The sequence below is a fragment of the Pogona vitticeps genome, chromosome 4, assembly GCF_051106095.1.
Source record: "Pogona vitticeps strain Pit_001003342236 chromosome 4, PviZW2.1, whole genome shotgun sequence".
NCBI classification, from domain to species: domain Eukaryota; kingdom Metazoa; phylum Chordata; class Lepidosauria; order Squamata; family Agamidae; genus Pogona; species Pogona vitticeps.
Genome location: NC_135786.1, coordinates 77453239 through 77470107, shown reverse-complemented (window position 1 = coordinate 77470107; position 16869 = coordinate 77453239). Strand labels below are relative to the sequence as shown.

Below are 16869 nucleotides of genomic sequence, written 5' to 3'. Positions count from 1 at the left end.
CAACAAAGGTCCGCATAGTCAAAGCTATGGTTTTCCCTGTAGTGATGTATGGAAGTGAGAGCTGGACCATAAAGAAAGCTGACAGCAAAGAATTGACGCTTTTGAATTGTGGTGTTGGAGGAGGCTCTTGAGAGTCCCCTGGACTGCAAGGAGAACTAACCTATCAATTCTAAAGGAAATCAAGCCTGAGTGCTCACTGGAAGGACAGATCCTGAAGCTGAGGCTCCAATACTTTGGCCATCTCATGAGAAGAGAAGACTCTTTGGAAAAGACCTTGATGTTAGGAAAGTGTGAAGAGGCGAAGGGGATGACAGAGGATGAGATGGTTGGGCAATGTCATCGAAGCTACCAGAATGAATTTGACAACTCCGGGAGGCAGTGGAAGATAGGAGGGCCTGGCATGCTCTGGTCCATGGGGTCACGAAGAGTCGGACACGACTAAACGACGACGACGGAAGGTCTGGAAATAAAGTTGCTATACTGGTACTCTTGCCAGATCCTGGAGTGGGCATTGTAAGGTTCTCTCAGGTCACGGTAAACTGGACAAGATGACGCGATGCTTCTCTCAAGGTTACTTTTGAACCGAAAACAATTTTTAGTGTTTTTGTAACCACATATTTGTGACCTGTTTGCAAATAATGTTGAATAAGTTTGCAAATAATGTCGAATTTGGACTATTGTTTTGGCACACATTGTGTAAGAAAACGACATGCAACTCAACTTTCAGATTTATTTTGTTCTAAATATTACTGGATCTGTCAGTGCTAGATAAATATTTTGTCATTCTTTATTTATTGTTGCACATTATGTCCTGCAGAAGAACAGCATTTTTTAATTGGCAGAAGACAGATTACAATATTCCTCAACCTCATGTGTGCTCTTGTAAGACTACAGTAATGCTTTTAGTTCACTAAATGCTAGTGTTGCACAATTATTCTAGTAATTGTAAATGTGAAATCTAAAGCACACTTGTTGCATTTGTTTCAGTACAATTTTGTCTAGTTTCCCTGGAGATGTCTTTAAAGATACCAGCTTAATCTTAATTAATTAATTAATTAATTAATTAATTAATTAATTAATTAATTAAGCTTAATCTTAACCGCCCGGAGAGTGCTTGTAGCGCTATGGGGCGGTATATAAGTCCAATAAATAAATAAATATAAATAAATATAAATAAAATATTAACGTGGATTTAGGGCCAGAATGGCAAGCGATCTTCATCCGGCCTGCCTGCTGCATCTGCCTTCACAAATGTCCTTAGAAAAGTTGGCAGCATGTCTGTGTTTACATGCGAGAGTATATCTACCAAATGCAAAAACGCAACTTGTGAATCTATTCTTAATTAGCCATATTAACTGAAATGCAAGACAGTTGGCCTTTCAAGATTTTAGCTATGCTTTTAAGCAACAACAGCCTTCGGTTTACTATAATAGGGTTTGTTTCCACTTTAGTTGAGAAGAGGAAAAAGTCGCTAAGACTTCAAGGACCTCTCTCTGACAAGCGGCTGTCCTGAGAGGCGGTCCCCCTGGACATCGCTTCCATTCCCTCCCCCTCCGCCCGTTTCTCTCCTCCATGCTCCCGCGGTGTCTTTTGGGAATTGTGGTTCATTTCTACGCTTAGAGACGATTGAGCGGATAGTCGAGGAGTTTTGCCTCCAACTCCCGAGATGCTCCGCGGGGCCAGGCCGCACTGGCGGCGTCTGTTCCTGTTTCCCGGATGTCGTTCTCGCCGGAAGAGAAGCGAGTTTCTTTGGGGGCCGGCCATCTTGTCTGGGCAGCAAACGAACGCGCAGGGGGTGGGCCTGGCGCCTGGGCAGCATCGGAGGAGGATCCCACCGAAAGGGGCCCATCATGCCCGGACACCTGCAGGAAGGCTTCGGTTGCATCGTTACGAACCGCTTTGACCAGCTCTTGGACGACGAATCCGACCCCTTCGAGGTGATCCAGGCGGCTGAGAGCCGCAAGAAAGAGAGCGCCGGCGGAGGAGGTGGAGGCGGCGGTGGAGGAGGCCACCAAGGCGGCCGTGGGGGAGGCGGCGGCGGCGGCGGGCAAGCGGCCCAGGCCAACTCTTCCTCGGGCGGCGGTTCGGGCCAGGCCGGCTCCGGTGGCGGGAGCGGCAGCGCTGCCAAACAGCTGCGCAGGGAGTCGCAGAAGGAGCGCAAGAACCCGTTGCCGCCCTTCGCCTCCTCCGCTGGGCCTGGCGGCGCTGGGGACCGGCGGGAGGATGGCGGCGGGCAACCTGGTTCCGCGCCCCTCAGAAAGGAAGGTGAGTGGCGGAGACCCTTTTCCTCTGTGGGGAGGCAAAGGTAGAACCAGCGGGCCCCTCACAAGGTCAAGGTGGGGTGGGAGACAGGGAGCCTGCAACCGCCGACCCCCACCCCCCCACCCCGGATCCTGAGAACAGCCTGTCGTGCTCCACTCGGGAGGCCCTTCCATTTCTTCCCCAGAGGGCTGTGCAGAGGCAGATGCGAGCCATGACAAGTTTTCTGACGTGAAAGCCTGCCTGAGGCGCGGAAGGCGCTTCATTTCGCCCCCGTTGACCCACCTCGTGTTGGTCAGCCGCCGTGTGAAAGCGCGCCATTTGGGAGGGAAATGGGGATGGGGAGTAATGCACTAAGTGGGCTGAGGCAGCCGGCCCCTGCATTCTGTTTTAAAGGCTGTTTGTGAAGGGGTGACGTTGACTCTCAAAAGGTGTACCTCAAAAAAGAGAGAGAGAGAGAGAAAAACTTCCTTACGGTTTTGGCCGGGATGCTTGGCCCTCGAGGCCTGAGTGTGCGTGTGTGTGTGTGTTTTCAGGAGGGGAGACATGTTGTGAAATGTATATTGAGGTGGTGGTGGGGTTGGTAAGGTGAGGTCTGAAACTCTGAAGAACCCTGAGTGATTTGGGCCCCTCAGTTCTGTGACTCGTGGCGGTGGTAATGAAGTTTAGCCAGTTTACTCTTAGGCCACGTGCGTTGCCCGCATGTTGCCTTGGCTGGTGGTTGGACTCCAGTCATCTACCGCCTACTAGGGTTGGGCACAGAGACAAAATGGAGCCATTAGAGGGGGTTTAGCGTTGTAACCTGCAAAAGGACTATTTTATGGAATTTGAAGCTTCAGTCATAGATCTACAGCTCCACATTATGTTTACTGTGAAGTTAAGCTGTACTACCATGCAAATACCTCTTGAACATGAAAGCTTAGGTCTTTGTTTTATAAAATGTTAGCCTTACTTTTTTTACTTGAGATTCAAACATACGTATTTATACTTAAATGAAATTATAAGATCTGTGCACCACAGTTCAATATTTTATTGTCTTTTTTACTTCAGTACTATGTGGAACAAGTGAAATTGTGTTTTAGAAATATGAAGAAAACCGGAGGCATGTATTGGTGTACTTCTGTCATTTTGACAATAAATGTGGCACATTTTAAATATATATAAATATGTGGGGGGTGTTAAAATGTTGAATAAGTGGTACTCAGCTGTACTGTGCTTGGCTTGTTTTTGTTCGTAAGACCAAAATTATGTATTGCTTGTTTTACAATAGCACTCTTTTTGTGTGCTTTTTTCAGAAATAAAATTGACATGTAACTTCATGGCATGAAAAGTTACCATAATTTTATAATTGTTTGGCAGCAAGCAAAATGCTCAGGTATAATTTGCATAATAAGTGCTTATAGATTTAATTAATTTTTTAAAAATACCTGTGTAGTGAAGTTAATGTAATACTACTTCTATAGAGGCCTGATTATTTGGCTAGATTTTCCAGGTTGCATTAAAAAAAGTAAATACATATTTCTCCCCTCCAAAACATATTTCCTCAGATAATTGATGGAAAACAGGAACAACAATGGAATTTACTAGGTTTTTTAAAAGAATGTTAGGAGTTTGTCAGTGTTTCTGATCATGGAAATAGTCATCTATATCAGTGGTTCTTAACCTTTTTGAAAGAAACGCCCCCTTGATCCATTGAGGAAGTTATCATCGCCCCTCCCCGCAGCGGTGACATGGGGAGGGGGGCGATGATAACTTCCTCAATGGCGGTGCTGGCACCACATCTGCTGTCAGCTCCAGCTGCTCTGGATCCGACGGCATGGCACCGTGGGGAGGTGGGCAATAATAAGTTCCTCAATGGTGGGCATGGCAGCGCCGGCAGCAACACATCCGCTGCCAGCACCAGCTGCTTTGGATCCAGCAATGCGGGGAGGGGGGCGATGATAACTTCCTCAGTGGCGGCGGTGGCGCAGCAGCTCCATTGTCCCCCCCTTCTGTTCCTGTGCCCTGCGTCGCCCCTTTTCCTTCCATCCCCCCCCCCCAAAAAAAACATGAAATCGCGCCCTGGGTGGCGATATCGCCCAGGTTAAGAACCACTGATCTATATAACCACAGGAAATACTTTCTTTGATTCAAAGTAGTCTGCACTTTTCCCGGAGTGGTATTGCAGAGGTGTAATAACTACTGACAGAATTTAATATTTTGTAAAATAACTTTTTGATATGTTTTGCTGGTCAGTTATGTGAACTTTGCTGTATAACTGTGCCTTATGCTGTCTCAGTCTTTTCTATTTATTGGCCTAATGATGAAAAATTTTCTGCTTTTGTATCTTTATAGTTATTTCTTTAAATATATGTTATTGAACAGATAATATAAACCCACTTGGCTCTCCTATAATGCTGTGGCTGACCTCCTCCTCCAGAGTACTTGGGGAGAGGGAGATCTGTGAATATGGGGTGGCATCGGGCTTGTTTAGAGAAGGAGTTGAGAAGATTGGCTTATTGTCCAATATGAGAGGATTGGATTATTGCTCACACAATGGGGCAGACAGCAGATATAGATGGTTGTGGACTAAAACATGGTATAACAGTTTATAGAAACTTCTAAGTTTTATTTTACTAGCTGGATTTAGAAATTTGTAAATATATTCAGATTGGTTGTATTCATGCAAACTATGTTTATCCAAACGAGTTGGTTTCTTAAATCCTAAACAAACACATGTAACACCAAACTGTAGTTCAGATAATGATAACTTGTGATGCTTTCTGAGGCACGTGTAAAATACGCTAGTAGAGTCTGAGTTTATAATGTCATATTTGTACTTGTAGAAGTCAACAGATGCATATTCCTGTACATCACACATGAGAAACCCTTGATTTGCCAACTGTTTGGGGCTCCTGTTCCCACAACCACTTACCATTGGTAATACTGGTCTGCTTGTTCAAAGTTAACATTCAAAATAAACACAGAATATCATTGTCTAAAACACATTCACTGAACATCCTTCTGTTTTAGTTTTGAGGAAGGCTTTTTTACACTGGATACCTCTAACCATTGAATTGTTAAATAGTAATGATATACAAGATGCATGCTGGGGGGGAAGTCCTGTCATAGTTTATCAGAATATGGAATGCTTTGAAATAACCTAAGGAAAATAGAAGGCAAAACGTATATTTGCTTACTGACACATATCTACAGTTGGTAAGGACCCTTTGCCTAGCATAATTTTATTTATTTATTTAAAATATTTCTATCCCACCTGTCTTCCCAAAAGGGCCCAAGGTGGATTACAGCATTAAAACAGTATGTGAAAGTTTAAAAAAGTAATCATACAAATATTTACAAAAATAATTAAACAAGTATTATATTAAAATGGTAACTAAGGTCAATATTAAAACACAGCACAGCAGTCCATTTAAAACCTCTTTCAGACCACCAGTCATTAAGTAAAAGTCATTAAGAAGATTCTGATCAGGTAAGAATTCTTTTTAGGAAGGTGGTGTGGTCGCTAAGAGTATGCCTGTGCTAACCCACCAGTCTTTCCTCTGAATTTTCTGGTAAAGGGAGGGGATGGTAAGAGTTGGTGACCACTCAGAAAGGACCTTTGTATGAGGAGGGGAGCATTTTTATTATAAGCATCAAATGTCACTTATAGAACAATTGCACATTGTACACACCAACACATAATGTATGTGTTCAGAGGTTTAAAGCAGTTCTGTAGAATCAGCATTGTCTGCTGTATAGTTCGTTTTCTTGGTGGTATGCACAGTATCTTTATTAGATCACTAAAATAATATTTAAAAGGTGAACTTTTGAGTCCTTCAAGAGTCTTCAGGTTGGACATAGACTTTGCGGTGTATGGAGAGACAAAACAGTCCAAAAATCATAGGAATGGATGAATGCAACAGGTTAGTTAAAGTATTCAGTGCTGTGAAATTTAAACCTGAATAATTGGATTGAGGAGCTCATTTTCTTGCAACCAATAAGTGATACAATTCAGCTTTATTTTACTGTATTTTTTCTCCAGCATGTCACCTAAATGGTGTGTCTAGCTTTTCTGTTTCTAGGTGCTTGGATTGACTTGCAGCTTTTTATCTACAGAAATGGACAATTGATACTGCATTCACTGAGTTGAAGCATGATAGTTTGTCAGACTGATTACATTTGCAGTCTCCATCTTAGACTTTTAGTTTTAAGTATAGATATCTTGGCTTTAGTATCTACTCAGGACAGTTTTTGGACCTTTCTGTGTCTGCATTCTGCATCAAGCTATAAATTATGTAACTGTTACAGAAAGCTGTTGGATGCTTTCTGTCCCATGCATTGTCAGAATTTAAACTGTGTATTTTTCCCCCATGATAAATCCAATAAAGGCTCTGGTCTACTTATTTAATGTGTTTCTTTAGGTTTGCTTAGCACTACAGGAAATACGTTCATATATTGATCAGAGTGTTGTCATTGGATCAGAGGTAATTTTGTAGTGAGATTGATCTTCTTTGAGAAAATACTCTTTGTAATCCTGTTTATGATCAGTTTGAGTTAAAGGAAGCCCATGAACAATGTTGATAAATTTGACAGTTGTATATCAGATGTTTAAATGGCAGTTTCCTGCAATGTGGTGTATGTTATAGTGAATGAAAACATGAGATGACCAGCAGGCAATGTTAGGCAGACCTTTTAGTAACAGTCATATATTGAAAATCTCTGAACAAGTATTAATGATACCTTTATTAGACCACTAAAGTTACAAAAACAGACATAGGCTAGCTTTCAAGATCTCTTGGTCAGAGTGAACACTGCTGAGCTGGGCAGGAGGAGGAAGGGAAACAAAGAGAAAATTAACATAAAGTCCCTCAAATCACCTTGTCCAGAAGCTAAAGCTAGGCTTTCTCACATAAAGTGACCTCCAAATTGAATGCTGCGACTTTTTAGAATTAATTTTAGGTATTTGATTTTGTTGGATGCTATGCAGATTTTATTGGCTGAAATCCTGTTGTACAGCTTTATGTACACGGTGGGGATTTCATCAGCAGTGGTAAATTGGTGCTGATTAAAGACTTCCTTTGGTATTTTTGGGAACACTCAACTTTATTGCATTGTGTATAAGCTGTGTGCTTCCTGAAATCAGCTTTATTCAGTGGTGATTTGCAAGTTATGATGTCATCTCTGTTGTACAGAGTTGTGCAGCAGGATCTCACTGATTTCCTTAAGGACATGGCCCTTTTTTGCAACAGAAGCATCCAGAAACATGGCCAGTCTCTGCTGCTGTTTTGTCACAAGAGTTCCTTTCAAATATCTGAACTAGTCTGAAATTAGAAAGACACTGTTACCTGCCTTCAGGACATATACTAAAGCAGGGGTCAGGGAACTTTTTTACCTTTTTACACCCCCCCCCCCAAATTTATATACGCCGACATTACCCCATTGATTCGAAGGAAGGAAATCATACATTATTTGAATTACAAATATTATTGAATCTACACAGGCTGTGTACCGAACTAGCAGGATGCACCAAATTTGATAAAGATGTGCACTATTTTTGCTGGAACACATTGCACTCCAGCCATGGGGTGGTATAGGGAGTAGTAAGGTGTCCAACGTTCCTAGAAGTTGCATTAAATTTTTGCTAGCTCGCAGAGGACTTAATCATCATCAGTGGCTGCCAGAGTGGTGCTAGCAATGACATGCTTGCTAGAGACAGCCAACGCAAAATTGGGGAGGGGGGTTCCCTACCACTTTAATCATTCTATGTGTGGTGTGCAAATAGAAACAAACCAGGCTAAAGGTCATGTCACCCACCCTGGTGCCACAGCCCAATATCAAAGGACCAGTGTGCTTTTTTTATCATCATCAATGGAAAATTCAGCAGTGGTCAGAGGATTGGAAAAGATCAGTCTACATCCCAATCTCAAAGAAAGGAAGTGCCAAAGAATGCTCCAACTACCATACAATTGCACTCATTTCACACACTAGCAAGGTTATGCTCAAAGTCCTCAAAGGTAGGCTTCAGCAGTATGTGGACCCGAGAACTCCCAGAAGTACAAGCTGGATTTCGAAGGTCAGAGGAACTAGAGACCAAATTGCTAACATGCGCTGGATTATGGAGAAAGCCAGAGAGTTCCAGAAAAACATCTACTTCTGCTTCATTGACTACGCAAAAGCATGGCAAAAAGTGAGGAGGACTTAAAGAATTTAATGAGGGTGAAAGAGGAGAGCACAAAAAATGGTCTGAACCTCAACATAAAAAAAACTAAGATTATGGCCACTGGTCCGATCACCTCCTGGGAAATAGAAGGGGAAGATATGAAGGCAGTGACAGATTTTACTTTCTTGGGCTCCATGATCACTGCCGAGTGTGACAGCACCCACGAGATTGAAAGCCTGATTCTTGGAAGGAAAGCAATGATAAACCTAGACAGCACCTTAAAAAGCCACCCTTTCCCCCCACCACCACCTTAATTCAAAGTTTTGCTTGCCTGTTCATTTTCACAGTTTTGAGTCAAGTCTTTCTCTCTCTCTCTCACACACACACACACACACACACACACACACACACACACACACACACACACACACACACACACACACACACACACACACACACACACACACACACACACACACACACACACACACACATCCATCCATCCATCCATCCACCCACCTTCCCTCCATTTCCTCCCTCCATTTCCTCCCTCCATTTTGTACATTTAAATAAGCTTGACAAAGTCCTCCCTCGCTCGCACCTTTCTTCCCTCCTTTCCCTTGCTTGCTCCATCTTCTCTATCCTCCTGCTTGTTTGCAGTCATTTCCGGAGGAAGCAGTCATTCAGAAGCCCTGGATTGATTGATTGCCCGGGCTAATCCCCAGCTGTAACCAATTAGGGAGGCTTATCTCCCAATCTACTGAAAGAACAGAGCATTTAGACGTGCCCTGCTGCAATGAAGGAAGTAGGCTTACAATTTGAGCTTTGGCTGCAGAGGTTGGGGTGGGAGGGGGGTAGAAGTCTGCTCATTACCCCCAGATTTTCACTTTTACCCAATTTGGGGTAATTTATCCCGTTCCCCGACCTATGTACTAAAGTGTCTCTGTGTGCCTAATAAGCATGATGCCTGGAACAAAGTAACTGCCAAAATCAAGGGCAATACCATATGGGTCAACTGTGCCACCGCAGCAGAAGTTAGTGGGTTGAATCCAGACTGTCAGATATGTTTTAATTCAATGAACAGATTGAATTGGTCATGATTAACCCATGTCTCAAATGCACATCTGTGTTTGTACTTTGAAAATAATGTTGTGGATTGTTGCTAGATTACTTAAAACTTGAGACTGGAGCCTTCAAATGATTTTAAAGTGCAGTGCTCATAGCATTTTCCATTTTAAGATTCAGCAAATTTAGGCTTTTCTTAGTAGCTATACTTTTGAGAGAGCCATTGACTGCTCTGGGGGAAGAGGAGGAGTCTTTATCACTTTGAGTATAAAGGTCCTTAGAAGTAGTGATTAAAGTCATTGCTTTGGAATATTTCTGAAACCAGACTTGATAGGGTATCTTAGAATAGGCTATGCAAGGTCAGAGATGACCAGTGAAGTGGGAAAAGTAGGCAAAGACAAGCCTGTCTTAGAGTTTTAGGGATAAATCAGCATGATAATAGAATGGGATAGAGGATATTCGCCAGATGATATTCTAGTATTTCCAGTAGTTTTGCAAAACATGCAAATATATGGGAAAGCTTTCTAACCCTGGCTTCAGATGGATAGGATGTGCTCTCTGGGATGACTGGGACAAGTACTGTTGTATCTAGTGATCTTTCTATAGTTTAGGAATTCAGCATTCTCAGTAAAGTATCTGTGCTAGGCTGTTTTAGTATGCACAGCAAAAGAAAGTAGCACTATAGAGTAACATTCATTTCTGAACATTTTTATGATTATAATCCCATCTTTTCAGACACATGCAGTATAATAGGTTACATGTGCATAGAGAGTACATGCTGGAGAAAATGGGGTGACAAATACATTGGTAATGAGCTTTTAGAATAACAATGGCCTTTGACCATCAAGCAAATGCTGATTGTATAGACAGGTTGGATTAAGAGAGTAGGCATGCAGTTGGGAGATTGAAAAGGAGCTGGAGAACAGGTAAGGATTTCCTCTGATTCCAAAGGCTGTGGGAAAAGATGGTGGGAGAAATTCAGTGAAGGTAGTATGTGTCTGTTCTCATTTTCTCAAAGTGCCTTTATGTTCAAAATGGATGTGTGCCATTTGAGAAGTAGGTAGCATGTTACTTGTTAGTTTTGCCAGAATGTGTGCTGATTTTGTGGATTTTATTAAAACAGGAGGGTGAGGAGTAAGCGTTTTAATTATCTGCTTCAGCATAATTTGTTAGTACTGTATTAGATTAGTTTGCTTTCCAGAACAGCTTGAAGCAGTATAAACACCTGTGAAACTAGTTTGACCAGAGCTTGTGGAATACAAGAAATTATTCTGTACCTGTACTGCCTGTAATTCTCAGAAAAAAAAAACCTGTTGACCATAAAACTGTCTATAACGCCTGAAAGTATAGTAGTTGTTTTGTGGAAGTGAATAAAATCACTTACTGATGGGGATTATTTCTGTTTTAGGGATAAGGCGAATTGGCAGAAGGCCTGATCAGCAGCAGCCTCAGGGCGAAGGCAAGCCTATTGAGAGGAGGCAAGAGAGGCGGCCTCCTCGTGAACGACGATTTGACAAACCTGCTGAAGAAAAGGGTGAAGGAGGAGAATTTTCTGTTGATAAGTAAGAACTAGATATTTTAATACCAATTAGAGGAAAAACTTGTGGGGGTGGGCAGGCTACCTTATTAATAGATGTAATGCAGATATGTTCAGGTAATAAAAATATCATATTTGTCTTGTCCATGTATTTTAATCAAAATGTAGACCAGCGTGATCTGGAAGTGCATGCTTACAAAGACAGTTTTTTAATGTTAGCAAGTTTAAAGTAAAAGCACTGGAATTTTAAAACTGAATATTGTCGGGAACCCTAAAAGACATCATCACTAGTACTGTTGTGCTTAAAAAAGTAAATTAGATCTATATAAATAGTTAAAATATTTCCAAAATTATTAAGATAGGATTTTTATCAAGATATGCAAAATACAGTTGCAATTGTAATTCCCAATTTCTCTTGTTACAATAGACCAATTATTGATCGTCCTATGCGTGGCCGCGGTGGCCCAGGTGGGCGAGGTGGCCGTGGTGGCAGAGGTCGTGGCATGGGCAGAGGTGATGGCTTTGACTCCCGAGGCAAACGTGAATTTGATAGGCATAGTGGAAGTGACAGATCGTAAGTCTTAAACTCTATACTGTTTTCCTTTAAAAACTACTGTTCAATAGAATAATGCTTTGGAAATTTGCCTTTGAATTTCTGTGTCCCAACACTATTTTGTTAACTCAGTTTTGTTAGTTCTCTTTCACATTCACATTTCAGTGGTCTGAAGCCTGAAGATAAGCGTGGTGGAAGTGGATCGCACAACTGGGGAACTGTCAAAGATGAGCTAACGTAAGTATTTGATTTTGAAATACCTTTCAGAATAAATATAAATTATAAGCAAACTATAGGTATTCTAAGATGGCACAATTATGTGATGAAAATGCAAAAATATACATGATAGACGTAGAGTTCAATGCAGAAGTTGTTACAGGAGATACATAGTAGTTTGTTTTCATGAAGATGTAACGTAATGTGACACCACAGTAAATAGCAATTTTTTTCTTCATGTACCATTATGATTTCTGGTGTGTTGAATCACAAATTACATTAAAAAGCACCATAATTTTTTATTATCTTTATTGGTAATCTTGGAGAAGATACTAAAAAATTTCTTTATGATTAGGGAGAAGGATTCTGCTGTTAGGGAAGTAAAAGATGCTATACAATTACCTCACATGTAAAAGTATCCCACATGATGTTAATTTGAAGCATTAATCTTTTGGGGGAAATCTTAATTACAGTGACTTGGATCAATCAAATGTGACAGAGGAAACACCTGAGGGGGAGGAGCATCCACCCGCTGATTCAGAGAATAAGTAAGTGTGAAACGTCTAAGACTTTGATCACTTATAAAAACAAACTGTTAATAAAGGAGGTGCATGTGAGAAAAGATTGTTTAATAGAAGGCCTTTCTTTCATAAGCAGGAGTTTTATGTATTAATTAAATTTCTTTTCATTATATAGCAGGCTAATTAAAACTGAAATTTTAACTGTAATTAAAGATAGCCAAAATTTCTGAAACAGACTACTGGAACTTTGAATATACCTGAAACTTTCTGAGTATAGCTAAGAAGGTGTGGATTTAAATTGCAAAAGGTGAAGCTTGTAAAATCCAACTTCATTGCTGGATAGAAAATATGTAGAATGTAGAACTCCAGGTATTGTAGAATTGCAGCTATGTCTCTGTCTTACAGTGCAATAAAGTGTACAGAATTGTTTACTGGAGAAGACATGGCAAGTGGACCATGGTACTAGGAGCAAGGCTTTCAGAATCATTGGGCACATGTGCATATCAAAATTAGGCATGGATCCACAGGAACCATGGCTTCTCGTGCCAAGTAAGCATCACTGCAAATGGGTAGCTTCCCTTTTCCATGCAAAACAAACAAGGAGTCTTGGCCTTGTTATATGGCTTGAGATACTGCTCTATTTTTTTCTTTCTTTTTCTTTCTTTCTTTTTTTTCTTGAGGGGGACAAACCAGAGAACCATACTTGTGTCTCTTCTTAAATTACACAGTAAATTGACTGCAAAGTGAAGCACAGAGTTTGTTTAGCTGCTACTGCTGTAAGCGGGCACGATTAAACAGTGTGTGTCACTGCTTTGCTGTAGATGTACAGTGGTGCCTTGCTTAGCGATTGCCTCGTTTAACTATGTATTCGCTTAGCGATGAGGTTTTTGGAGTGATTTTGCGCTCCGTTTAGCGATGTTCCCTATGGGGAAATTTCGCATAGCGATGTTCGGGACCTTGCCTCGCTTAGCGATGACAGTTTTAGGTCCCCTGTTTCACTTAGCGATGTTCCGTTTTCGCTATTTTTAAAGTGTCTTAAAATGTTCAAAAATGGTTTTAAATGCTTGGGATCGTTAGCGTACCTTCTAAAACCTTTGCAAACTTAATTTGGCTTTGTTCGGAGTCTTCTGAGGCCAGGTGAGCTCCCGGATGGCGTTTTGGCGGCGGCGGGGTGGTTTTGCCTGCGGTGGGGCCCATGCGGCGGCGGGGAAGGCTGGGTGAGGTCCTGGACAGCTCCTGCTGATTGTGTTTTCAGGAGGCATCCCGGCCTCCCTTCGCTGCCGCATGGGCTCCACCGCTGCCGAGACTGCCGTGAGTGGGAGCCGTCCAGTAGCTCATCCAGCCTTCCACCGCTGCCTGGCCTGGGCTCCACCACCACTGCCCGGCTGGGATGGGTCCGTGCCTCCCGGTCAGACCCCCACCGCCACATCCCTTTCCCTAACTGTTGGGATGAAAGAGCTACAAAGAAGCAGCCTCTTCGCCACCAACAGTTAGTTTTTTTGAATTTCCCACCCCTTTCCCCTGCCTTTTTTGGTTCATAGGTCAAAGCTCCGGCTGCAAGTCAAAGCAAAATTTTGCAGCCGGAGCTTTTTGTAAGTCAATTTGTTTGTACATCAGGGCGTTTGTAAGTCACGGCACCACTATATACTGTAACTTTTTTTCCAGGGTAAGGGGAAGTGGATCGGGATAACAGGGAAATATATCATGCCATTCCTTATCACACATTATCTGTACTACACATATCATTACATTAGGAACTTTTGTATCCGTTAGTTGCTTATATACTTCCAGCTAGAATTACAGTGGTGCCCCGCATAGCGACGATAATCTGTGCAGCAAAAATCGTCGCTATACGGATTTTAAAAGCCCATAGGAATGCATTGGAACCCCTTCAATGCGTTCCCATGGGCTTAAAACTTAGCTTTTAAGCGAAGATTCTCCATACGGCGGCCATTTTTTGCGCCCGGTAAGCAAGGAATCCGTCCCTGTTTTACCCGGTGGCCATTTTGGAACCACCGATCAGCTGGGGAAAAATATCGTTATGCAAAACCAATCGCAAAAACATCGTCGCTATGCGGATTCGTCGTTAAACGGGGTGCCCGTTATGCGAGGCACCACTGTATTTGACTATTTTGTATTAAAGTTACCGCATTTGGCTTTCAGGTTATAGAACACATCCAGTTATATATATAGGGTCCCATTTTTCAGTTGCTTCTTGGATTGAATTGTCTTTCAATGCTTCTGTTAATATGTCCATCTCCGCCACTTCCATAATCTTTTTCATAAATTCTTTCCAGTTTGGTATTTCAGTTTTCTTCCATTTCCATGCATATAATATTCTGGCTGCAGTTCTGTCTCCTATCCAAAGTCTATGGAAACATATTTAATAAAAATAATTATGGTTTAAATTGAAATGTATTAGAATATTACATGGAAGGGGTTGCCACTCTTGAATTGGCCTTCTCAGCCACACTAGATGCTGTTCCAAGACCTCTATTCAGAACACGTTACCATAGTCTCTTGAGACTAAAGGATGCTTACCACATGTTAGAATTTTCTACAGACATTCCTGTATTAGTGTCCAGTATGTTTTTTTTTGCTTCTCTGCATCTCCACAACATATGATATAATGTTCCCTCTTGTAATTTACATTTCCAACATACATTTGATGTACCTTTATACATTTTTGATAACTTATTTAATGGCATGTACCATATATAAAACATTTTGTATATGTTGTCTTTAAAACTTAACTGATTTTGTTATTTTTATATTAATTTTCCATATTTTTCCAGTCATCAATTTCAATATTGTGCCCTATCTATATTTTGTGCCCATTCGATCATACAATCTTTTACCACTTCATATTCCATCTTAATTTGTAATAAAACTTCATACATGTTGTTAATCAATTTGTCATCTCTTTCTAATAGTATTTTATCCAGGGGTAACTTCTGTAAGTTCTCATAGTTGCTGACTTTCAGTTCTCAGCTGTGCATTACACATAAAGATACTACACCCTAGTATATAGATGATCTGTTTCTCTCAAAGTAGGGATCAGTGTCAGTGTTTGCCAGGACTGTTCTGTGGTGTATGAAAATGGCAGTGGCAACAAGCAAGATACAAAATATGCCTTTTGGATTTGGACTTCCTTTAAAAATGAACCAGTGACTCCCTGGTTGGAAACCCATGGGTGGAAACTCGTTAGAGGGAGATCCAACCTGGAAATAAGGAGGGATGTCCTGATTGTGAGAACCATTAAGCAGTGGAACAGCTTGCCTCCTGATGTTGTGGGTGCCCCATTGCTGGAGGTTTTCAGGAAAATATTGGACGGCCATTTGTCTGGGATGGTATGAGGTCGAGGATGGTACAGTGGTGCTTCGACTTACAACCATAATCCGTTCCAGAAGATGGTCATAACTCGAAATGGTCGTAAGTTGAAGCACTATTTCCCTTAGGAATGCATTGAAACCCCATTAATCCGTTCCGGACGAAGAAATTAAAAAAAAAAAAAGGCACTGCAAGACTCATTAGAAATGCGATTAATCCCTTCCGTCTGAAAGGGGGTGAGAAGCAATCAAGCATGCAAGACCCATTGGAAATGCACAGAGAACAAAGGGGGAGGTCGGAAATGCAAACAAAACAAAGGAAAAAGCAAGGGAAGCATGCAGGACCCATCGGAAATGGAAAACCCCCAAAAGCAACCAAACGCCCCAAGACCCATCAGAAATGGGGGGACCTAAAAAACAAACTCCCCAAGACCTACCGGAAATGGGAAAAAAACACTCAAAAGCAACAAACCCCCAAGGCCCATTGGAAAATGGGGGAACCCCAAAAAACAACCCCCAAGAACCATCACAGCACAAAAACATAACCCCCCCAGCTCAAAACCATGCTGCAAAAGCACCCAGAACAGTTTTTAAAAAGCAAAAAACAGCATCTTACCTTACCAGGCAGCCTGAAGCTTCCCTGCAAACACACACACACTCAGAAGCAGAAGAAGGCAGTCCCAAGCCTCCTCCCATGCACACTCTCTAACTGCTGGGGCGAAAGAGCTGCAAAGAAGCAGCCTCGTCACCACTTACAGTTAGCAATTTGAATTTCCCGCCTTTTTCCCCTGCCTTTTTCTGTTCTTAAGTGGAAGCTCCAGTCGCAAGTAGAAGCAAAATTTTGCGGCTGGAGCTGGTCGTAACTCAAAATGGTCGTAAGTAGGGACGTTCATAAGTCGAGGCAGCACTGTATGAGGTCTCCTGCCTTGGGCAGGGAGTTGTATTAGAAGACCACCAAGGTCCCTTCCATCCCTACAACGATTCTGTAATTGGTTGTTGTAGGTTCTCCGGGCTGTTTGGCCGTGTTCTTAAGGTTTTTCTTCCTAATATTTTGCCAGTCTCTGTGGCCGGCATCTTCAGAGGACAGGAGTCAGAAGAAAAGTTAGGAAGAAAAACGTCCAGAACACAGCCAAACAGCCCAGAAAACCTGCAAAAACCATCGGATCCCAGCCGTGAAAGCCTTCGAGAATACAGATTCTGTAATTCTTTGGCTGTTGAATCTAAAGTTTTAGCGATACTACAATTGA

The 16869-nt window shown here is 41.9% G+C and overlaps 1 protein-coding gene across 2 annotated transcripts in view; it reads left to right on the top strand.

The window, feature by feature from the left end:
• Positions 1-1738: 1738 nt before the first annotated feature.
• SERBP1 (SERPINE1 mRNA binding protein 1) overlaps positions 1739-16869 on the top strand; it is a 29318-nt gene continuing 14187 nt past the window's right edge. The window contains exons 1-5 of one of the 2 annotated variants that reach the window (XM_020795272.3): positions 1739-2265; positions 10875-11028; positions 11431-11577; positions 11722-11793; positions 12246-12320. In XM_020795272.3, the coding sequence (XP_020650931.1) occupies positions 1851-2265; positions 10875-11028; positions 11431-11577; positions 11722-11793; positions 12246-12320 (863 nt within the window). In that variant the 5' untranslated portion in view covers positions 1739-1850. Of the gene's footprint in view, positions 2266-10874; positions 11029-11430; positions 11578-11697; positions 11794-12245; positions 12321-16869 lie in introns of both variants that reach the window. The other variant, XM_020795271.3, reaches the window with a different exon arrangement.